The sequence below is a fragment of the Eublepharis macularius genome, chromosome 1 (genome assembly GCF_028583425.1).
Source record: "Eublepharis macularius isolate TG4126 chromosome 1, MPM_Emac_v1.0, whole genome shotgun sequence".
NCBI lineage: Eukaryota > Metazoa > Chordata > Lepidosauria > Squamata > Eublepharidae > Eublepharis > Eublepharis macularius.
The window spans coordinates 130,333,406-130,357,706 of NC_072790.1; the positions used below are offsets into that span (position 1 = coordinate 130,333,406).

The window sequence follows — 24,301 nt, forward strand, 5'->3', positions numbered from 1 at the left end:
CATTGCACAGCGCCAGTGTCGGAGAGTGGTTTAATATCCTAGCCCCACAACAGGTATATCTTGGGATGGGACGCAGATTGGAAGGGCACCGAGCCCTACCATGTCTCAATGCCCTTCCCTTCCATAATCTGCTCCCACCACCATACCTCCCGCGTCCCCGGATCACTGGGATCCCCGACCCCAAGCCGGCCTCCTCACCAATGAACATAGTGCTAACCCACCACCCTCACAAAATCAACAGCCCACCAACTATCACAGACTAAGCTATCAAACATACACAAAACCCCAATACCCTACCAAATTAACAACATAGACTACAGTAACTAACACACACAGTATAAAAACAATAAACAGTAACAAGGCGAGCAGTCCCCTAGCAGCAGTCTTATAGGCTGGAGCAACAAGGGGCGGGGCCGGGCAGATGGAAAGCCCAGCCCTTGATGGAAGCAGCTCCCTTGGCAGCAGCAGCAGCAGCAGTGCAGGCTACAACAACCTTTGTAGGCTGGAGCAACAAGGGGCGGGGCCAGGCAGATGGAAAGCCCAGCCCTTGATGGAAGCAGCTCCCTTGGCAGCAGCAGCAGCAGCAGTGCAGGCTACAACAACCTTTGTAGGCTGGAGCAACAAGGGGCGGGGCCGGGCAGATGGAAAGCCCAGCCCTTGATGGAAGCAGCTCCCTTGGCAGCAGCGGCAGCAGCAGCAGTGCAGGCTACAACAACCTTTGTAGGCTGGAGCAACAAGGGGCGGGGCCGGGCAGATGGAAAGCCCAGCCCTTGATGGAAGCAGCTCCCTTGGCAGCAGCGGCAGCAGCAGCAGTGCAGGCTACAACAACCTTTGTAGGCTGGAGCAACAAGGGGCGGGGCCGGGCAGATGGAAAGCCCAGCCCTTGATGGAAGCAGCTCCCTTGGCAGCAGCAGCAGAGAAACATTAGAACAGTTTCTTAAAATGGAAATCTGAACCATATTTAGAGTCTTGAAGCATTACAGTCACCAGTAAGCAAGTGCTCATGCAATATGCTGTCCAATTCTGATATTTATAATTGCAGCAATCTTATAAAGTGTTGTCAATTAAAAAGAAACTCTGATATCAAGTGCCCTATGACAAAGGCACTGTTTCTCCCACACAAGTGTCAAAGAAGAAAATGAAATAGCCTCTACTGTGGTTGTTGTGGGTTTTCCGGGCTGTATTGCCGTGGTCTTGGCATTGTAGTTCCTGACGTTTCGCCAGCAGCTGTGGCTGGCATCTTCAGAGGTGTAGCACCAAAAGACAGAGATCTGTCTCACACTGAGAGATCTCTGTCTTTTGGTGCTACACCTCTGAAGATGCCAGCCACAGCTGCTGGCGAAACGTCAGGAACTACAATGCCAAGACCACGGCAATACAGCCCGGAAAACCCACAACAACCATCGTTCTCCAGCCGTGAAAGCCTTCGACAATACAAATAGCCTCTACTGTTTACAAACTCTGCAGGGGAACCACAGTTTGCTTTACTCACCCTCGCCTTGCTTCTTTTTTTTCTCCCAGTCACAAAGATTTATGTCAAGGGGCATTTGCAGTGGCAGAAACAACATGTCATGGACATGTGGGTGAGACACTTGTATAAGAGCTCAGTGGTACAGCATATGCTTTGCGTGTATAAACTCTGTCATCTCCAGTGAAAAGATTTCATGTAGCCAGCTGGGGGAGTCACTGCTTGCAACTGTAGAAAAATAGTGTGCTAAAGGGATCAACAGTCAGACTGGGTATGAGTCAGTTCCCTACATTCATGTGAGTCCAATTCTGTATTGCTCTAATGAAAAGAACCCAGCAGTGCAATCCTATGCAGGGTTTCTCCGGTTTCAATGGCCTTAGACTGGATGGCACTGTTAGTAAGGTACATGTAAGTACAGTTATAGGGTTTTTTGACTTCACGTATAAAAAGATTTTTCGTACCTTGCCAAGTTGTCCCATTCCTGTGTAAACTTTTCTAAAAAGACTTCTACTACATTTATGCGATCATGGTAACTCCTTGTTCTCTGAAGATCCTCCTCCCTTTGCAGAAGCACGTTGTTTGTCTCAAGGCAAAGCTCCAACCAATTAGTGCTCAAGTGTCCTACTTCCTTGTGCTCTGGTGACTCCTGTCCTTGGGTCAATTTGCTCACCTTTTCAGTCACAGCTGTCAAAGCTGCCTGCTTAAACTGAAGCTTCTGACTGAACTCCTACATGAGGGGACACATAAAAGAAAAAAGCAAGGAATTTCCCATTAAAATCAGAGAAGTAAATAAAAACTTGAAATGTTTTACTCAGATTGCATCACAAAAACATAGTGCAGCATTTTCCCCTTTCAGTCCCATAACTTCTGTGTGGACAACTTCATGAGGAACAAAGGAATAAGAAAGGAAGTCATTAAGTTATGCAGTCCTAATAAAAACTTGGTGTAGTTGGGGAAAAGATACTTAGGTATGTGCTTGTTTTATCTGGCTTGACATTATCCAAATCCAGCAGCAAGAGGACTGACTAACAAGGACAGCATGTACATGGCCAGATCAAGTTCCTCTTTGACAAAATCTGTCCTGGATTTGCTTAGTTCAGGACAGCTCTAGGGAGATTGGATCAATACAGAAGAGAAACATTTTGCCATGCTATTAACAAGATGGTAGACAGTGTGAAAAAAATTGCTCCACAGAAATCCAAAGTAAATTTTGTGTGATTGTATGTGACACCATATTGGCATTTTGAGCTGATCCAGAGATTGCTTTGTTCTGAATTTATTACTTTTAGCATCTGAAAGTAGACACTACATTATAAAAACAAAAAAGATTTATACAATCTATGCTGGGAAGTCACTCAGAAAAAAAGATATGGGTATACTTTTCCAGAGTAATGAATTAGTTATTTCATGTTTACCAAGGAACAAGTATGAGATCAGTCCTAGAGCATTTCTCTGTTTAATGAAGGACTTGATCTGCTGGAAATGAAGTGAACTGTAAAACACAGAATAACACTAAATTATTTGTTCTAGCGCTAACACACACTAAGGCACAACTAATAAAGGGCCCTACATTCCTTGTACATACCACACTTGATTAAGAGAATATATAGCATATAGAGTGATTAAGGCTCCAAGGACACTTTCCTGGAAGTAAGCCCCAATTATAATATCATGAGAATTTCTTTCAAGAGTACCTGCTTAGGATTGCTCCCAAAAGCAGGTAAGAAAATGAACTGCTGCACAAAAACTTTTCTTTCATACAAAAGGGAGTTGCTTCTTACCTTCACCTGTAAAACCATATTCTGAGCAATGTTTAATTCCAACTCTGCCCCTCGTTTCTTCATATTCTGTAGCTGTTGCTCTGCATCCTGTAAATATATCCAAAGCTCTGCCTTCATTTGTTTTACCTCCTCCCAGCCCTGAGCAAGGTACTGCGAATTCATTATCCGATCTTCAATCTGAAAAATATAGGGGAGGGTAATAAAAACATTTTAAGGCAATTATTTACTAGCTGTATTAAATGTACACTAGCACTTTATACAGGACAGCCACTTGCAATAGATTTACAGTAGGGGGTGGAGACAGACCATAGAGATGGAGGATAAAGAGAGCTTGCATAAATCTCTAGCGTCTATAATGCCTTAACACTGCAAAATATGACAAAAAAAACTGCCATAGCACAGGGCCTCATTAGTCATTAATAATTTTATTACAATTTTATCTACAACTTGCCAAATTTTCTAGAACTTAGGGAAAATAAGGATGTATATGGATTTAAAGACGCAAGTTATAAATGGATTTTAAAGCTTGTCCTCTTCTGCCTGCACTTCAAGAGCTATTGTGACCTATATTCCCTCTACTAGATGCAGTGAAAAACTTAACATTTATTTCAGTCCAGTTCGACTGATGTATTTCTTTTGTTGTTCAGCTACAGCTGCATTACATCTTTGGTTTAGTGATTCAACCAAAATAATGTAAACACAAGAGTATATGCCTCTGCTGAATAGTCCAATAAGCTTACGTTAAGGAAAACAGCAGGTTGCCTTTAAGGTTTAGAAAAGGCAGATGCTATTTTGCTTGGTTTTTCTTTCCTTCTCTTTTATATGTCTTTCTAGAGATCTAGAAAACAATCTGTCTGTGCGTATACATGCTTGTTCAGACTACAGTTTACAGATTGTCTGGATTTGTAATATTTGTCTTTTGTTATTAACAAATTGTTTTTTGGAATATGGTTTTTATTCACAAATGGTAGCTTTATTGTTTACCCATTTTTAATAGTTTCATGCATAATTCTGTAATGTATTGATGGATATGACAGAATCTAAAAAATCTTATTAGAACGTGTTCTTATTTTGAAGCATTCTGATGGAAAATTCTGACATCTATTCAGCAAAACACTGAGAGCCCCTGTGGTGTTATGGCTGGATTAGGATCTGTGATACCCAAGTCTGAATCTGTACTCTGCCATGGAAGCTTGCTGGGTGACCTTGGGCCAGTCACTCTCACCTACCTCACACAGTTGTTGCTGTGAGGATAAAATGAAGAACAAATGTAACAATGATGTAAAGTGCAATGGAGAAAAAAAAAGCATAAATATGCTTTTCTATCAAAACAAATGAAAAACTTTCTAAAAATTTTGACTTTGAGCAAAACAGCTAATCTATTATAAGACACAATTTTAATGATGAAATGGGGTAAGTCAATATATATTGGTTAGGATTCCTGATATTTCCCTGTAGTTTTGTAGTAGTTTTAGCTCCAGACTTAGGCATCAGAAAATATTCAAAATTACTTTTTTTAGCACTGAAATCTGTCAACATATTTAAATCTTCTCTTTACACAGAGTAGTTCTAAAGAATGGTGCCCAAACTAAATCTGCACATTGTCTTTTAAATATGATCAGTTTTTAATGCATCACTTTGAAGGAGGGCGGGGAGCCTTTGTATACTGTTTCTTCAAATGAGTATTACCCAACATGACCTATGTGACAAAGCAAGACAGTTAAATCTCTAAGAAGCATTACTGAAGGTCAGTCATGGCTTATCCCATACCGTTTGCTTTGTCAGCTGGATGTCAGTCACTGTATTCTTCACTGTGCTATCAGATAAATCACACATAGAGCATAAAAGATCCAAATAGGTGTTTGCTTGCTCTTGCAGTCCTCTGAAATGCTTTACCTACAGAGAATAAGCAAATGTTCTCATGAGAACATAGACTAATCATATTTAATTGAGAATTTCTCCTCTTACCTGGAATAAAAATAGAAGAGTATCAATAGGAAATTATCTTTTTTCCTTACTGGAAATAAAATATTCATAAAATATGTACCATTATAAATCTTTGTTTATGAAATGGAAGAAGGAATGCTCAACAGAATACTTATCCTTCTGCCTTGTTTTGTATACTAAGACATACTAATAGTTCACTTTGCATTTAACATTTAAGAAACAAAAGCACCTCTTAGAGTGACATTATGCAAACAGAAATGTATGCACAACTTCCACTGGGGATTTGTCCAGTTAGAGCTTGAGCTACATATTGTCTTCAGAGAAGAAAGGATACATATGTTAGGAATCATCTTCATCCTGAGGAAATAATACTCAAGGACTGGTCATCTAAATATAAAATATAATTATTTTATATTTGAACAAATTCATCACCATCTGGTCTCTGCAAATTTCTTAATCCAGCCCTCTCTTAATGGCATTATAACTTTAAGCAGCAGCTTTCTGAGGATCTAATGCTCAAAACAGAGTCCACTCTTCATGAAAGGGATTATATTACCATTGCCAGAAGTAACATTGCATTTAGAAAGAGAACAATTGGGTGTGATAAACCATATCAAGGACAGCATAATGCATTGCCCCACTATGTAATCAGGCAGAAAACATGCTATGCAATTAAAATGGTTACTACAACGAACATTTGGACCTAGCAGTTTCTTCTATGAAGTACTCTTCTCAGTAAACTGCATACGGTAAAACTGATCTTCTGCTCCATACCACCTTTTCCTTTATCCTCCTTCCACAGCTATACAGAATGGTGCTGGCCAAATAATTCAAGCATTCAGATGGCATATGTAATGAATTTGAGATTAAACAAACCGAAGTATTAAGTAACATACAAACACACTCTGGACGTATAAAAAACTATGCAGAAAAGTTTTGGCACTTTTTAAACAAAGAAATTGATTTTAATACACAGTACAATAGCTAGCAGCAGGCTCTAGATGGGAACATATGATTTCCTGTCAGGATTACAATACATTGCATCCAATTTTGTGTACTGCACCCCATTTCCTTTCTGAAGTTTGAACAGCCAGTAAGGTATTTCAAGATCTTGAGGAACATACTTATTCCGGCTTAATAATGATACAGGAATTGACTTGAACAAATAAGCAATTTTTTTCCAATTTCTTCCCAAGTTCTTTTTTTTTTTACCTGTTTAATAGCATCTGCTAGGCTGAAAGGCGGTCGAGGACTTGGCTTTAACTCTGGCTGAACAGCAGAGAACCAAGCCTGGCACTGTTGAAGAGTATCTTGGTGGTTAACATGCTTCTGTAGTTCATGCTCCAAACTCTGGTACACCTACCAAAAACCACACCAAACCAAACATGAATCAAGCAATTAATATCTCTGATGCAAGTAAATCCTTTCTTAAGATGACAAGCTGAAAGATTAAATGGGATTTGAACTACCTAAGATTTTCCAATAAATTCCAGAATTGTCTTCTTTTGCAATGTCTCCTCCTGATGAAGGGCTGGCAGAAGAAAAGACTAGACAGTTTGAATCATATCAGCAGATTCAATACTTATTTAGTTACATGTTAGGCCCAGGTCTGAGAATAGTGAGAATGGCTCACCCAAAGACAGAAGAAAGATACAGTTCAAAGATGGGCTAGGGTTCAATGTCTGCAAGAAAGTTGTAATCATTATTTCTGATATTCATTGTTATTATTAAAAGTAGCAAGTAAAAAGTTGTTGAAATTAGTAACACTAATTAAAAGTATACGGCTTCTTAAAGGCAAGCAAAGGAAAAGGCAAAAAGCCTACTGGAGGGACAAAACTACATCTAAATGTATTATTTTTAAAAATATTTTAAAGATTTAGTAAAGTGCAATGTGCCCAAAGTGCTCAGTGAATACAATAAATATTATAAATATAATGAATAAAAGAAATATAGAAAATCCAATAAATAAAGACTGTAGTGCACTATATGAAATCCTAGGAAAGGGTAAGTATGTCTGTAGTAATCATGTACAATGCAAACCATATATACACCACTGAATACAGAGGAATGCTGTATAAATTCAGAAAAGATGCAATGATACGTGTAGTGTCCAATCCAATAAATGGAAAAATGTTCCAGAATACACTCCACAGGTGAGAAACTTATCTCCATTTTTTGTTAATGTAGTGTTTCTTTTTTTTCAGACAGATGAAATGCCAGGATTCTTCAAGAAAAGAAATGTTTTTACCATGCCATGCTAAGACAAACAGCTATTCACCACTTAAAGAGATACACCATCCATTTAAAAGACAGATCATTCATAAAAAACATGAATAGTCAATATCATTGTTCAAACCATTGGGGGTAAGTGAGTTTAATTAGAAATCCATTCTGATTCTTTTTGCAATAATTTCCATGGGGAATCAATACCATCTGCGGGTTTAATAACAGTTAACACAGTAAATTTAAAGACATTGTTGCCCAAATGGCAGTCTATAAAATGGGAGACCAAAGGGGCATCCAAGATTTCATTCTTGATCTTTGATCTATGCTCCCGTACTCTAATTTTTAAAGATCTTGACGTGCTTCCTACATACAATTTCAAACAGGGGCACTGTATTAAATATACAACATTGGCCGGTCTACAGGTGGAAAAAGTAGACTCTTGAAATGGAACAGCATTCCTCTGTATCCAGTGGTGAAACAGTATTCATCTGTATCCAGTGGTGTATATATGGTTTGCATTGTACATGGTTACTATAGACATACTTACCCTTTCCTAGGATTTCATATAGTGCACTACAGTCTTTATTTATTGGATTTTCTATATTTATTGTATTCATTATATTTATAATATTTATTGTATTCACTGAGCACTTTTGGTACATTGCACTTTACTAAATCTTTAAAATATTAAAAATTAATACATTTAGATGTAGTTTTGTCCCTCCAGTAGGCTTTTTGCCTTTTCCTTTGTTAGGTTCCACTCCGAAGAAGTGCCTCTATTTTCTTTTGTTTACATATGAATCAAGCCTGGCAAGAGTCACCTGGAATACCACCCTACCTTAAATAAAGGAAAAGGCGAAAGAGGGAAAGAAAAAACTGCTGCTCTAAATATTCCAGTGGAAGTGGAGCCACATTGTGACCTTTTGCCTGTTAGGTAGACAGAGCCACTAAGAGGAAGCCCCTCTTGTTGCTGCTCTGAGTAATACCTCTGCAACTAAAAGGACATGCCTAATCATTCTGAAGAAGGTCCCACAGCTGGAACAACTGCAGAACATAACAGTTTATATCAATATTTTAAAAAATTCTTTAAATTCATAGTATTTTCTGTTTCTATTTGTCTTTCCAACATTCTGTTTCACAAATACTTTTCAAATGCAAAGATAAGACACATTAGATTTTGTATCTTTTCCACTGAATATTATCTTGTTTTAAGATATGTGTATAAAACTATTCCAATATAGTGGAATGACAGGATGGTGGTGTGTGCTTTTTTGAATCCTATTTGCTATCTCATTTTGCTTTGTTGTGTTATCTATTAAACATGAGTGAATTACAAAGACTTACTCTTTGAGCTGTACTGCAAATAGCAGAATAGCTGTCCCTTGTTCCCTGTTGTTGGGTTTCTATATTTTGCTTAAATTTTGCTTGGAGATGATCTGCACATTCATTGATCAAGAGATCTCCTTTTCTTTTAAGGCCGTTCAGACGATCTTCAAAGCCAGCAATCTCTTCCATCACAGCCTAAAGAAAAGAGCATTTTAAAGGCCACAACACTTCAGAAAAAAATGTTTCCAACAACTTTGCTTTTTAAAAAATTAAGAGAACATTTTCCATATTTATAATTTGCCTATATAATGATAAATAATGAAAATAATGAGCAATAATGTGAAAAAAATGACCTAGATGGCCCAGGCTACCCCAATCTCCCCAGATCTCAGAAGCTAAGCTGGGTTTGCCCTGAATAGTACTTGGATAGGAGACCATGAAGGAAGTCCAGGGTTGCTATCCAGAGGCAGGCAACAGCAAACCACCTTTGCAACCCCAGCCAGAATGAAGAGACAGACACAGGCTTGGAACTTAAGGACCATTTATTAACATGACCATAAACATAAACCACGGCAAGGGCTAACTAAGCGGTACAGGTCAAGCCACAGGGTCACCCTTGGACCTCCGCCTTGACCTGTCTGGGCGAGTCCAACAGCCCCAGGTGTAGGCCATCCCTGGAATGGCTGCAACCCGGCTAGCCAGGCAAATGGATCCACCCATCAAGCACCTAACGCCTCAGCTGTACAGCATGAGGGAAGGCCTTGTCCCTGGGAATCCCCGCAGGTGTCTGCCCATGTTATGGTAGCCATCGACAAGCATACCGCACTGTTGGCAGACCCTGTTCCCCATCCATGGGGAAGCGCTTCTGGGTGCTCACCAGTCCACGCCCTATTCCCAAAACTCTCCTGCCAGAAACCTAACCAAAACAGCACCACCTAGGCCAATACATCAAACCTCTGCCAGCAGTACAAGGTAGGTGAAAAAAAACCCTTTCCCAACAGCCAATCAGGGAAAAGGGTAAAAAATTCCTACCTGGCTCTGGAAACAGCAGCCAGCTAATCCTGCACTATGACAGGGTGAAGTGGGCGGGCTGAGCATGCGAAGCAACTGTGGCCGGGGAAAGAGAAGCTGCCTGTAAAAGGCTCCTGGCTCCGCCCCCGGCCAAAGCCCTGTATGTCTGGGAAGGGAGCCTGTCTCTCCCTCCAGGCGGGGCTGCAAAGGCCGGCTCCCAGCTTATGCAGCTACGCTGTAGCTGGGTGAGCCGAATTGTTGGTCTCTTGCTTTGAAACCCCTATGGGAACAGCATAGGTTGCCTGCAACTTTATTGCACTTTACACACACACATACAAAAACAATTTTTTAAAAAAACCAGGAGTTGTAGTTTTGAAGAAATTAGAACATTTCTGATTGTCAGATTTGTACTGAACATGGGATTTTCCCCAAAAAAGGAGGCTAAAGACCCCCAAATGTTGGAAAGCTGTGATTTTTAAAAATGGAATTTCACCAAAATTTGTGCAGTTTTTTAATAACACAAAATAGGACGCTGTAAGAGGTTTTTTTTTTTTAATTTTCCCTAAGTTGAAGATACTTTCCACTCAAAAATTCCACTTAAGAGGCAAAAGTTTCTTCAAAGAAGGGAAAAATATTTACTATTAACACAATAACTATAATTCTATAAAGGAGATATAGCGTAATTGGAGACATTTTTTTTCTATTGAAAACTGCCATTTGTAGTTCTTATAGACTTACTTTGTGGTTGGCTAATTGTTGTGTTATAACTTCTAGATTACTGTTCTCCATCAGGTCAGGGGTAACCAGCCTGGTCGACATCTGTAACAACCACTTTTCCACATCTTGTAAGTTGCTATTGTACACTTCATGTTGTTTTACTTTCACCTCCAAACTTGCAACACGTGCCTGAGTTTTCACAAGAAAACCACAGTTACTCTTTAAAAAGTTTCAATATTACAATAATCTTGAAGTATAATTTGCAATAATCTCTTGGTGCATTTTTTTGCAAATGTGACTGTCTCCTTCATAAAATGCCTCAGCATTATTTACATTGCATTTGTCTCACTAATAACCAAGGTGTGCAATCTTATTTAAGAATAAATATTATTTTGAAAAATAACAGATTGGCTTATTTTGAGAAGAAATTTTTTCAGAAAATGGCTATAGTTAACTGCACTGAATATTCACCTTCAAACATTTCAAAGCAGATGAAATTTTTTAATCTTATTTTGCCTTTGCTTTCAGTTCTTTACAAGCACTGTTTCCCTAGGCTGCTGCCTCAACACCATTTACTCATCTAATAAATACTGGAATGATAACAGTTAATCTTATGCTTGCCATTACCTTGGTGGGGGTGGGGGATTCCCCCACCCCCAACCTCTTACTCCCACCACCTTTTACCTGTCTGGTGGGGGGGGGATGAAAGGTGTGAGAATGCTGTACTGGGGGCAAAGCGTGCTCTCCACCCACATGCTATTTAGCGTTTGGGGCTGATTTTCACTCAATTGGCTTCCATGACCCATTACTTCCGCTACTCCCCCCTCCTCCCATTCCTCAGTTTGCCATGCTAGGGACCTGGCAACTCACGGTCTCATATTGTGAGTATGATTATGTCAAAAATCAAGTGTGGCCCGACCAGATAGATAACAGCCCAGTTTGACATAAAGTTTCTGTCAGGCTATGGATGACAGGCTATGGCAGATAGACCCCTGTACCGTTACAGCAAGAATCCAGGCTCTTGGTTAAAAGGTTTTATTCAGGAATCAGATCATTTCCACAGATATGTACATAAGATTACTCAGAAGCAAGGTAAGCAAATAAGCAGTAAAAACAGGTTGACAGGAATGACATGTGGAAAAACCATTCCTCTTAAAGAACACAATTACTCCTTTTCCCCCTCCCATCAGCAAAACATAACTTTTGGTGTGAACCCATCTTGGGAACTTCTCACATATTTTAACTATCACGTCTAGACACTGAGAAAGCAGGAGATTAAAGCTGACACACAATAATTCATGGGAGCGGGCAGTGTACAAGGTCAGAAGCACTGAAAGCTTCAAAGCCGTTACATAAGACACCTGCAACTTCAGTAAGCCTGTGAAAGCAAAGCAGTTATGGCATTGGCAATATGGCATCAAAGTTCAGCATGAAACACTGGTTCAGAGTAACAGGTCAGCATCAAATAATGGCATGGATGGGGCACAGGCATGACAGTTTCTGGGATGCACTTTCCTCTCCAGGCAAGGAAAATTGAAACTGAGGACAGAGGGGGAGAGAACATGTCACCTCCTTTAAAACTGCAAGATGGGTAGCCATGCTAGTTTATCTATAGCAGTAGAAAAGAGCAAGAGTCCAGTTACACCTATAAGACTAGCACCTATAAGACTAACACAAAATTTGTTAGTCTTATAGGTGCTATTGGACTTTTGCTCTTTTCTACTGCTTTAAAATTGCAGTTTGGAAACCTTTCGTCACTTTAAAAAGAGCTAATATGCAGTTTGTTGCACACCATAAACCCTCCCCATCTTGGCCAACAGACAAGAAATGACTGTGAAACTCATCAAAATGGATTATCACATTTAATATAAAAATGTTTGCATAATATCACTTTAAAAAGAAATGATCTGAAGCAAAACTCTGCCCCCTTCTTAACAAAAGTGCAAATTATCAGAAAGGCTTTTTTCCCAAAGTGAAAGTGATCCATTAGAAATTCTCCATCCTTCCTTATTTTATTTCCAATTTTTGTTCAGGGAGCCGTACATATATAGATTTTGCTACAACTTTCAGGACATATGAAGGTTTTCATATGTCTTCTACCCTTTCTGTGTTACCAACGTTCACATGAATATTCACAAAACTGCAAGAAAGCATTCCTAGTGTGATGATTATGTCAATGTAGTGTTTTACTAATGCTTAGTTTAGCTGCATGTGTGCACCAGTAAAATATCGCACAAAAAGAATTTTGATGCAATTAAATGTACAGCATACAAATGCTGTTTTTATATTATTTTATCAGTTTGCATATGAATTTCTTAGGAGTAAGACCAATTGAATAACTTGGAGCTTCTAAACAGACATACTTACAATTGTTCCTAAAGGCACTGAAGTATGTATTAAACCATACATGATCTAATTTCAAAGTTGATTTTATAAATTCTCATAATTAAATTTGAATTAAGAATGAGTAGAAAGAGTTCTGAGAAATTCCAGAATAATAAAGGAACAGACCGAGGAATTCTTGCTAATCTTTTAGAAATCTAAATATTTTCCCCCCGTTTTATGTAAGATCATTAAAAGTGGGCTAAAGGTCTTGTGTAAAACCATACACTTTACAGATCAACCCTAACTGTATTCTTTTTGTGTACAAAGGAGGAGACATGTTTCATTTTGAATAAATGCTCACTTTTGAAGCAATGCTCACATATTATAGTATGTGGTTTTAATTCATTTTTAATATGTGAAATGACTTAAAGTTCATCTAAAAACTCTGCAAAGTACTCCACTTTTCTTACCATTTTATTGATAGAAACAACCTGCCCAGTTAGTGACCCAGCTGAATATATGATGAGCTGAGCCCGGAACTCTAGTATCCTCACAGTCCAAATTCAAACCTTATCAACTATACCATACCTTGGGTTTCTTTTGAGGGGATGGAGTTGAGGGGAGATGAGAGCACTCAGAATTTAATGATTTTTTTTTTAGTGTTGGAGCAACAGGTTGTTAGGAAAATTACCTTGTTATTTTAAATTAATTCTCTTAAAAACTGAAGGTTCAAGAAGAAATTATGCAATCATTTGAAAAGATTCTCATCTAAATATTTAATTAACTGCTGTATTAAGAAGGAAATTTATATCTCATTCTATGTGCATTGACTTACAACTTCTATGTTGCAGGCCTAAAATTACCTGTATGGCTAATTGGGAGGGGGGGTTCCTTTCTAAAGAACCATTCGTTTTACCTTTGTTGTATTGCAGAGCTCCTGGTATTCAGTCTGAAGTTTCTGAATGTTCTCTGCTAAATTAACATCATGCACCAGTTCAAGAAGGCATTCACCTTTTTCAGTCACGGATTTTATTGATGGTTCATGGGACAGCACCATCTGCTGGAATGACTAAAATGAAAAATTCAGTCAAACATGTTTTCACATGAATTTTAAAAAATTAAATATCTTACATCTAAAGCATAAACAATTGCTTCTTCATTGTGTTTTGGGAGGGAAAGAACTGATCAGCAATGTGTGATGTCATCCTTAACCAGTGCTCCCACTTAGAATGCCTTGCAGCGAAACACTGGATGTGGAATCTCTGACAGCATCACTCTTTGTAATTCTGAACTCAATGTTTTTGCACCCATTGGTAAGGCAAAAAACAGCCCCCCCCCCAAATAAAAGGTAGAGATTTCCACATATTCAGAATAATTCTAAAGAAGGTAGAAAATATCAGTTTGTAAATTAATCCTTCCATTCACCCAATGAACACCAAGCTTGCTCAATTACTCTAGGAGCTATGAATACTGAGGAAAATTGAGTGACAGTTAAAAAAAACACAAGGGGAATTGATCTGATTGAGATCATAACCTGGAATGCAGAAGAAAAGCACTTAGCCCATCAGAGCAATTGTGCTACAGATTTAGACTGTACGGGTTCAGGGCTACATGAAGGGCAATCTAGCCTTTGACCTCAGCAGTCGTCATATGCAAATTTGTTAGAAAGGAAAAATTTACAAAGTTTTGTCCCACAACCTCCTCTGGATTCCTTATGTGGACCCAAGTTGTGTTATGTACCAGGAATTTATCAAAAGACGTTAAAAGCCAATGTGAGTTATAGAAGCTCAGCTCAGTTGGCCTCAAGATATTCAGAAAAGAAGAGAGAAACCAATATTCAGGTTGGAGGTTATTTCTACAAGCTAAGAAAGTTATTCACATGGAAGTTATCTTTCCTTAGAGAAGGGACTGTTCTTCTTGCAGTTTCTAAAGAGATCTAACAGTATGTGCATGTGCTGTGACATTTGATAAAAGAAAGAGTTAAAAAAGCAAATATAGCAAAACAGGGGATGTTTGATTCAGGACCAAACTAGACAGGAGGCCTGTATGGTATGCTGCTCATATTCTCCCAGGAGCAAAAAGCAATTTTGCATGTATGTGCGTGCACACATGCATATGAATTTTAATTTGGAAAACAGCACAGGAGAAAGAACACCCCAAGGCCTTCTTCTCTGACTGCTTTGAACTTACACGAAACAAACACAGGGAATCTTTGGGAGTCTCATAGTTTTAACCCTAATTGCCACAATTTAAAAAACAGGATATGGAAATTCTATTCATTTGCAATCTGAACATTAATCAAAGAGAAAAGAGCTCACTGAAATACATTTTAAAGGAGAACTGGCTTTTAATGAGGCCTATGCAATATGTGACCCATTGTGTGAAGAGAACTAATCAGTCACATGGATTCACTATATTTCCTGGGGTTGACAAAAAAAACAGGGAAGTTAAACAACTGGTTGGCTATGACATATGGTGAATGGGCTGTATTTTGCTTATGTCACAAGCTGTTCAGGCCTGCTTACAAATTGCATCCCTATTTCATATTTCTGTCCTTACATGGAATCTTAGGAATGGATATTTAGCAAACAAGTGCGAACACACATACATGCCAATTTTAGCTATCAATATTTTCTGACTGAAGCATTTATTCATTTTGTAGCTGCCAGTATTCTGCTTACCTTGTATTTTGATAACTGTGCCTTTTTCTCATATAATTCCATTTTGGAATCAACTGGAGTGTGAAACATAATCTGACACTCTGACAGCCACTGAGTCTGTGCTTTGTACTTATCTAAAAATTCCTTTGTTAAGTGAAGACATTTTGCTAAGGTTGTGTGCTCCTTTCTGATAGAGCTGGTTATCTCTTCAAGTTTCTCCACACAATCACTGATCTCTTTCTTTAACTGTTCAGCTTCATCTCCATCAATGTATTTAATAGCTCTCTCTCCTTTCTCACGGGCAGATTTCAGCAAATTTTTACCAACATCCATGTCATTCATGAGATCCTGTGAACAGAAAATATAGATTGTTTATATGAATGAGGACAATACTGAATAATTCAGACAGATTTAGATATGTTCCCATGTCAGAGACATTACTTTATTGAACTAGATCTTAATTTCAATTTGTTCAAATTCAGTTTGTTTCTAAGCTAATTTTGTTCTTGTGAAAGAAACCACTTTCATAATGTTCAAGAATTTTCAAGGTCATATATAAGCACAGCTTGTTTACAGCCATTTAATATCTACCACAAAATCCTGCTGACATTTAGAAGCAAGGGATGTAAATAATGTACCTTCACATTTTCTACCTAATAGTACAGTTGGTAGTATGCTGTCAAAACCAGCGATGCTAGCAAAATGTGTAAATAGGTACTACACATTACAATTCAAACATCAAACCACAAAAAGTTCTAATTTAGACCATGGTATAAAATGAGCTTCTGCATATATACAAAATTTGCTCTTAGTTTACGTATAGTCTGAATAAAAGGATCTGGTTGTAATTCAGAAACAGGTAAGCGAATGCTATTTAAAGGGAGGTTTCTAGAGTTCTATTGTAAGGGTGGCATGCCCAGGAACATCCAAAAACCTGGAAGGAAAAGAAGCCACACAGTTCATGATTCTAATCTAATATGGAAATCTTCTCAACCCCTAACCAATGAGCCAACAGACACTTCATTATTTTCTCTGCTCTCCTACCAGTAGACTTTATTTTCTTGACCTTTTACATTTCTGCAGATCAAAAGAATTACTCCCAAAGTCCAATGTCAAATTATATTTGCATTACAAAAATGCATTTCACACTGAGCTTTGTAGAATTGCTTTAGCCCCAAAATATTGCTCAAAAATCCATGAATATGGAAATGGGTTTAATTTTACTCCCAGCACGCACAAGATTTTAATTTGAAGTGGTTTCCTTTATGTTGCTTATTAGTTTTAGAGTGCAATCCTACAGAGAGTTATCCCAGTAAAATCAGCGGGCCTAGATGGGAGAAACTCTGTAAAGGATTGCACCACTGGTCCCTTAAAAGCATAATGGTAAAATAGCAAAATTGATAAAAAGTAAATGGTTATGAATCTGCCTGAAATTGCTCAAAATGTCACAAAAACAAACTACTATAAAGCAACCTGAAATTGACCAGAGCAGTGTTTTCTCAAACTGTGGCCAGGACATTCTAATAACAACTACTACTATTGCGATTACTACTTTGCTTATAAACCGCACTTTTAGACAGATCAGTGCTCCACTCAGAGTGGTGAATGAAGTCAGTGTTATTATTATCCTCACAATACAGCAGGGGAGCCAGGGATGAGAGGAGTGGCTTACCCAAGGCCACCTACTGTGCTCATGGCAGTAGTGGGATTCGAACCAGCAGAGTGCTGATTCACAACCCAGCCACTTAACCACTATGTACAGTAATGTCTTGAGCCTCACCCTGTGGGCTATGATTCTCTTGCAGGTGAGCACCTGAGAGTTCAGAAGGAGAGTGACTAGGAAAAGGTTGATGGCAAATTTGGATTTGCCTCTGTATAATGTGTACAATAGACATGGGTTTATAGCCTGTTACTCAGCAATAACATACATTAATGAATAATTAAAAAAATTATAAACTTGTTCACTATTAACTGATATGACATTCCTGCATTTTATGTTGGGGAGGGGGAATGTAACATAGAAGGTGCCACTTCTAAAAATTTGAGAACGACTGGATTAGAGAATATAACAGGCATTTTACATTGGGCTTTTCAAAAACATGGCCCAATGTAAAATAGTAGACTGTCTCCAGGTAGACTGTCCATGTGAAATGTCAGAGAGAATACACCATATTTATTCTATTATGAACAGAACTGTTATTGCAATCCCAGGAGCAAATGAGGAGGTGGGAGGCAAAGGAGAACAAATGCAACCATCACACAGTGAGTAAAATACAGCCTTATTGATTAAAGCCACTGGAGCATTGGCATACCATACAGCATGGATCCAGGAATTGGACAACTTGCCTGAGAGATGGCAGGTACTGGGATCCCACCTGGACGAAAGCCACTAGATGATTCCCCTGCTACCAGAGACTGAAGCAGGACAACTGCCCCCGCTCCAAGCTGGACATGTCCCTGAACAACTCTACCCCAATATCCCTTAGGAGGATCTCAAAATATGGGGGAGATGGCATGCAGACATTGTCTCTCCTCCAAACAGATCCAGTCCAATGCCCCACTGTCCCCACCAGAAGGTTGTGACTAGAATATATAACCAATAGAATAAGTAACCATGCATCATACCCATGTGACACACAGATAAGGAGAAGGAAGGTGAGGAAGCCAAGGCAGACTGAACTTCAGCTTTAAAGAAGCCAGGCAGAGCAGAGGGGAAATTTCATCCCTCTGGTCCGGTTGACCCAAGAAACCCTGCTCTTCCCACCCCCCACCCCACCCCCAGCTCACCAGGGTAGCCTACAATTGGGCACCCTGACTGCAGCCATGGTAATCTGCTCTGAAGGCCTCCAGCATATCAGAGAAGCCCATCCAGGAGGTTTGCTGAAAGCTGCTGTGATGGCAAAGAAGGGGAAAGGGGTTGTACCCCCACACTCCTTGTATCCCAGTCTCTGTCCTGGGTAAGTCTGGGAATTCTGCTTCATTATTTGTTTATTTATTTATTTACATTATTTATAGTCTGCCTTTCTCACTAAGACTCAAGGTGGATTACACAGTGTGTCAGTACAATCAGTTTCAGAGACATTGCAATAAACAGTGTAATACAGTATAAAAATGCAAACTTGCAAATATTTAAAACCACTAGAAATCCAATACAGAGTTGAAGAAATGCTGAAACAGAGGATAAGCAATTCTAAGACTGACATATTAAATAACATAGAAACTACCTAGTAGGATCATACTTACAGTAACAGACAGTATATAGCAGTAAAGTCTATAGTTCCTACCCCTCTCCTGATGCATCTCTTTGAAACCACTTCCTTACAGTACAGCTCTCCTATCTGAGTAAAAAAGTCCTCTTGAATAATTCAGGTTTGCAGTTTACAGAAAGCCAGAAGATTGAGTTTTCCTGAACTCTTCAGGTAAGCCAGTTTGGTGTAGTGGTTAAGAACATGGGACTCTAATCTGTAGAACCAGGTTTGATTCCCCACTCCTCCACTTGGCCAGCTGAGTGATCTTGGGTCAGTCACAGCTTCTAGAAGCTCGCTCAGCCCCACCTACCTCACAGGGTGTTTGTTGTGGGGATAATAATGACATACTTTGTAAACCACTCTGAGTGGGCATTAACTTGTCTGGAAGGGCAGTATATAAATCGAATGTTGTAGTTGTTGTTGTTGTTGTTATTCCCTAAGGTTGGAGCTACCACAGAGAATGCACATCATGTAAACACAGCTATTGATTTTGCCCCTTTGCAAGGTGGCACCTGTAGACAGCCCTGTTCAGATGAGCAAAGCTGCCATCATTGAACATAGGGAGAGGTGGTCCCATAGATACAATGCCCTATACTATCTCTCCCAAAGCTATATAATCTTTCCAACCTTGCCATTTTAATGTTCACAAGAGTATCAAGACAGTAGGCAAGGGTGACTCCTAAGACAAATATGCTTACTCCGAGCCCATATAAATAGCGCGCGCACACACACACACACACACACACACACACACACACACACACACACACACACACACACACACACAAAATCTGAAAGTGTATCCTAGAATTTGCCTTAAGATCCTCTGCAGCATGTAGATGTTTCAGGATTCCTCAGCAAACAAATCAAGGTTTCCTAAAAAGAGGGAATTTTAAACTCTCTATTTTATAGAGTTCTAAATACTACGAACTGTTCCATTGTTTTAAACAATGAATTGCAGGGGTGTCAGAAAGTTAATTACATAGCAACATACAAAGACTGCCAGCATGCTGTACCTCAAGTTTCTGCATTTTTTTCTCCATTGCTGCTTTATCAACTACATCAGATTTTGTTGCTACTTTTCTGAAATTCCTGAGAGTAGCTCCAAACCAGTTTTGGTAAGCACTAAAAGCCAGTTCTGATTCCTCCATACTTCGAATTTCTTCTTCAATCAATTTTATTTGTTCCTGCAAACAAAATGTAAAATGACACTGATAATTGTATATTGTCTTATATATTGTTGGTTTCATGACAACCACATCTTTATGAATAAATGCTTTTTTAATAAGTAAAACTATAGGAGATACACCTACTTTTTATTACCACTAGATCACAGTTTCCCTGCACATACTCTATATCCTCGTAACCATCTGATGAAGCTCATATCCTGATAAAATCAGTTAATACCCAGGGCTTTTTTTCTGGGAAAAGAGGTGGTGGAACTCAGTGGGTTGCCCTCCGAGAAAATCATCACATGGCTGGTGGCCCCGCCCCCTGATCTCCAGACAGAGGGGAGTTCAGATTGCCCTCTGTCTGGAGATCAGGGGGTGGGGCCACCAGCCATGGGACCATTTTCAAGAGGTTCTGGAACTTGTTCCCCCGCGTTCCTGCTGAAAAAAAGCCCTGTTAATACCTATATTAGGATTGTTTTTGTTTTGCTTCTGTAGATTATAATAGTTATACTTCCATTATATTCTGTATTCAGCTGAAACAATGATAGGTGCCGTGGCAATTAATAGGATTCTCTGAGAAAACACTGCTCATCCAGTTTTTCAACATCAGACATATTAATATAGCTCAGAATTTTGAGTGGACAATTCACTGGATCACATTTACACTTTGGGGGTTGCATCCAACTGCTTTTTTTCAGTAGCAGAAGGGCTCTTCCAAAGTGAAGGAGCAGGATTGTTTTCATTGGTTTCCCCCTCTCACTGCAGACCCACTTGGCCCTTATGAGCAAAATTTCAGGGTGCTCAGTGGGCTTCAGTGGGAGGGGGGAAAGTCGTGTCCCACAAACACTGCTCCACTTATGGTTCATGGTAAGTTACACTGTATTTTGAGCCTGTGTTCCTTCTGAAGCAAACCCAAGCTCTTAGTTGGGAAAAGATTTATATATACAGGAAGGATTGGGAAGAATGAGGGAGTAAAGCGAGTGTCAGACAGGAGACACCCTGTCCACTAGACAGTCCTGGGCAATTGCCTAGGGTGCCGGTGGAGGAGGGGTTCCAACCAGCCCTGTTGTCCCCTCACCCTCTGCCTAGCTAGGACATCAAGGCCTGTTCTGGGAAGTGCTCCTGGCCCAGTGGGTGGATAGTGGGAATACTGCTCCTTTGCTCCCTCCTTCCCTCCCTCTGTTGGGGGATAGGCAGTGTGCCTCACCACCTCACCACCAGGGTGTTTGTGGAGAAGGCCAGGGGTGACTTCTTGCCATGGTGCAGGAGAGGGGAGGCACTACCATGCCTTGCCTTGCTCCTGGGGGTCCTGGTGGGAGGGCATGTCAATGTTGCCCAGGATGAGTCCTATTTAATAGTATGGTCAGAATCAGATCAGGGGGGTTGTTTTTGGTGGCATCTTTGTACACATTACACTGAAATGGGGGAAAGAAAGATTCTGCAGGAAGACTTCTAATCTGAATCCAATATGAGGAAAATAATCTAGCTGCTCTGATATCTCCAGAATCAGGAAATTTCAAGACATGCATTGACACTGGGAAACAAGTCATCAAAACTCCAGAGGCTTATCTACTCTCTAACCCTATATTCCATCCAAATTTATTATAAAGGATTTAAACACACATGCATAGGAAAAAAACAATATAGGCACACCACAGGAACCTCAACCAGGCATTTTCTATCATTTGCCCAAAACACACAAGCCTAGCAACCCAGGACACACTGTCGTCTCTGGCTGAGCTACTATGTAGGGATATTATGAACTTCATTCTCAGGCCCTATATCATTAATACCCCCGTTGAATGTGCACAAGCACCGACTTTCTAAGGAAAATGCAATCTATTGACAATCTTCCAGAAAACACTATTTTGGCCAGGATGCAGAGCCTCCATATACCAACATCCCTCACAGAGACGAAGCACAAGCCATTAGGAGTGCTATCACTGACAACACTACAACTAACCCTGCTACCAAGCTTTGATTCACAACTATTTCAAATCTGGTAGTGATTTATTCCTTCATATCACTGGCACAGCTGTAGGTATTAGCATCCACATAGCACCACAATATGGCAACATTATCATGGCTCCTACCCTTTAATGTCTCTCCGTACTTAATTTAATTTATTACATTTATATTCCGCCCTCCCCACATCAGCGGGCTCAGGGCGGATAATTGAGATTTACTGATGAAATGTTTTTAATCTGGACACATAAGAAACAAACATTTGAGAAATCTCAGGAGGCCTTCAGCAACTTTCACCCCACTATCAACCTAACTGTGAATGAATCAATCGACAGACGAAGTATACTTCCTAGACATTACTGTACAAATACATGACAGACGCATGAACACTACTTTATACCAAAACCCAACTGATCACCAAACATATCTACCTGCCTTAAGTAATCATTCTAAACACAATAAACAATCCATTGTATACAGCCTCTGTTATAGCCACATCAGCCCCAGTTGCTCTGTCAGAGATTCTCACATGAAGGATCTGTAACAGACATTTTTGGAATTACAATTTGGAATTACAAAAGACACCAGATGTAGTCAAGAAACAGGCTGAAAAAGCAAGAACACTACCCAGGGATAACCTGGTCCAAGTTAGGGCCAATAAAACAATAGAACATTACTGGCAGACACATACTGTTCACAGCTAAAACCAGTTCAATGCATCATTGAACTGGTTTTAGCCTATAACCTATGCTAGATAATGATATTCCTTTCTCACAGGCACTAGGAGACAGACCTTTGCTCACAGACAGTCTGCTAGCTTTAAATAATTTCTCACTTACAATAATGCTCTACTTGAACTGGATGTGGACTCCAGACCATGGCCTGTAATAAACCAAGATAAACTCTGTCCCCATATTCACTCCAATACCACAATCCTTGTGCCTACCAACATCAGCCATACTATCTCAAGTGGATTAACTTGCTGATACATGTCATCAAATGCCAACAGTACCCTTCTACACTGTACACTGGACAAACAGGCCAGTCCCTACACAAAGGACTAAATGAATAGATATCTGGCAATAAAAATCACAATACACAGAAACCAGTAAGAGAACATAATAATCTTCCAAAGCATTCTATTGCTTACCTAAGAGTGACAGTTCTCCTACAGAGAAGCTTCAAAGGGAAATTACAACACAAGGTTGCTGAACTAGAATTTGTTAACCAGTTCAGAACAATGGACCCAGTCCCCTCCCCTGGCCTGAATAGGGACATAAGATTCTTATCTCATTACAGATGCTTATTTTCAGAATTTCCCATGACAATAACTTGCATCTATTTTGTAGGAAAAATAGTTATCTTGAAAACCACAGTAAAAGAAATGAAAGGATTCAGTATCCTAGATTAACTTTGTTTATGACTTAAACAAATTGAAAGCAATGCCGCTTTACTGTCTGTAATTTTTGTGTGCTTGTGTGTTTTAATATTGCTCCATACAAACGAAGTTGTCTTTGGGAGCACACTATTAAATCAAAGGCAGTTTTAAGATAATTGCCTAATTTTGTTTATCTGTGAGGCACTTATGCTAATGAAAAAAAATGTTCTTTTTCATTAACATTCTGAAATGATATCTTTAAAAATGTTTCACTTCTCACCAATACATGAAGGATAAGAGCCTGATACCGAGAGGTGAGGTGTGTTGCTTGTCTTCCCATCCTACTGGAAGTACGACTCTCCTCTAGGATCTGCTGGGCCAACAGTCCAACTTCTTCAACTTCATCTTTATAGACTATGATTTCTTCATGCCACTTCTGAGGCAAATAAATATAATGCTTGTAACATTGCAGAGTGACATAAAGTGTGGTTTAAAAACAGAGAACTGAAAATGTCTCTTATACAATAAAAAGTTTTAATTATGTTGCTTTCATAAAAAATAGTTTTTTATTCAATGAGGAGAAAAAAACTGAACAAATGAGGTACAACTCCAGGGAAGGTGATCCTAATTAATACAAACTGTTGTGGATTTATTTTTGTTTGTTCGCTTGCAACAACTTGTATCCATTATCTGCTCACTCTCATCTGGATGGGTAAAGCAAAATAGGCTGAGGTGGAATCTGGTGAAGACAGAGGTACTTGGGCCACAGGCCGTTGGACTTGGGAATCCGCCTCCCGACCTTTGATGGGGCACTGCTTGTGCCCATTCCATTGGTCAGGAGTCTTGGAGTGACATTGGACTCTTCTCTGTCAATGGAGGTCCAGGTTGCAGCAGTTGCCCAGACTGCATTTTTTAATCTTCGGCAGGCCTGGAAGCTTGAGCCCTATCTGTCGACCCGCAACCTAGCTACAGTGATCCATGCAACGGTCACCTCCAGAGTAGATTACTGTAACTCGGTCAACACAGGGCTTCCCTTGGGTCTGACCCGGAAATTACAGCAAGTCCAGAATGCCGCTG

At 39.5% G+C, this 24,301-nt stretch overlaps 1 protein-coding gene across 1 annotated transcript in view; it reads right to left on the reverse strand.

Annotated features, from left to right (window-relative positions):
• SYNE1 (spectrin repeat containing nuclear envelope protein 1) overlaps positions 1 to 24,301 on the reverse strand; it is a 471,821-nt gene that overhangs the window by 259,654 nt on the left and 187,866 nt on the right. Inside the window, exons 63-72 of the mRNA XM_055002895.1 lie at positions 23,505 to 23,660; positions 19,726 to 19,896; positions 15,483 to 15,809; positions 13,718 to 13,870; positions 10,498 to 10,665; positions 8,767 to 8,943; positions 6,409 to 6,555; positions 5,020 to 5,145; positions 3,250 to 3,426; positions 1,930 to 2,195 (exon numbers count right to left, since the gene is read on the reverse strand). Coding sequence (XP_054858870.1) covers positions 1,930 to 2,195; positions 3,250 to 3,426; positions 5,020 to 5,145; positions 6,409 to 6,555; positions 8,767 to 8,943; positions 10,498 to 10,665; positions 13,718 to 13,870; positions 15,483 to 15,809; positions 19,726 to 19,896; positions 23,505 to 23,660 — 1,868 coding nt within the window. The remainder of the gene's footprint in view (positions 1 to 1,929; positions 2,196 to 3,249; positions 3,427 to 5,019; positions 5,146 to 6,408; positions 6,556 to 8,766; positions 8,944 to 10,497; positions 10,666 to 13,717; positions 13,871 to 15,482; positions 15,810 to 19,725; positions 19,897 to 23,504; positions 23,661 to 24,301) is intronic.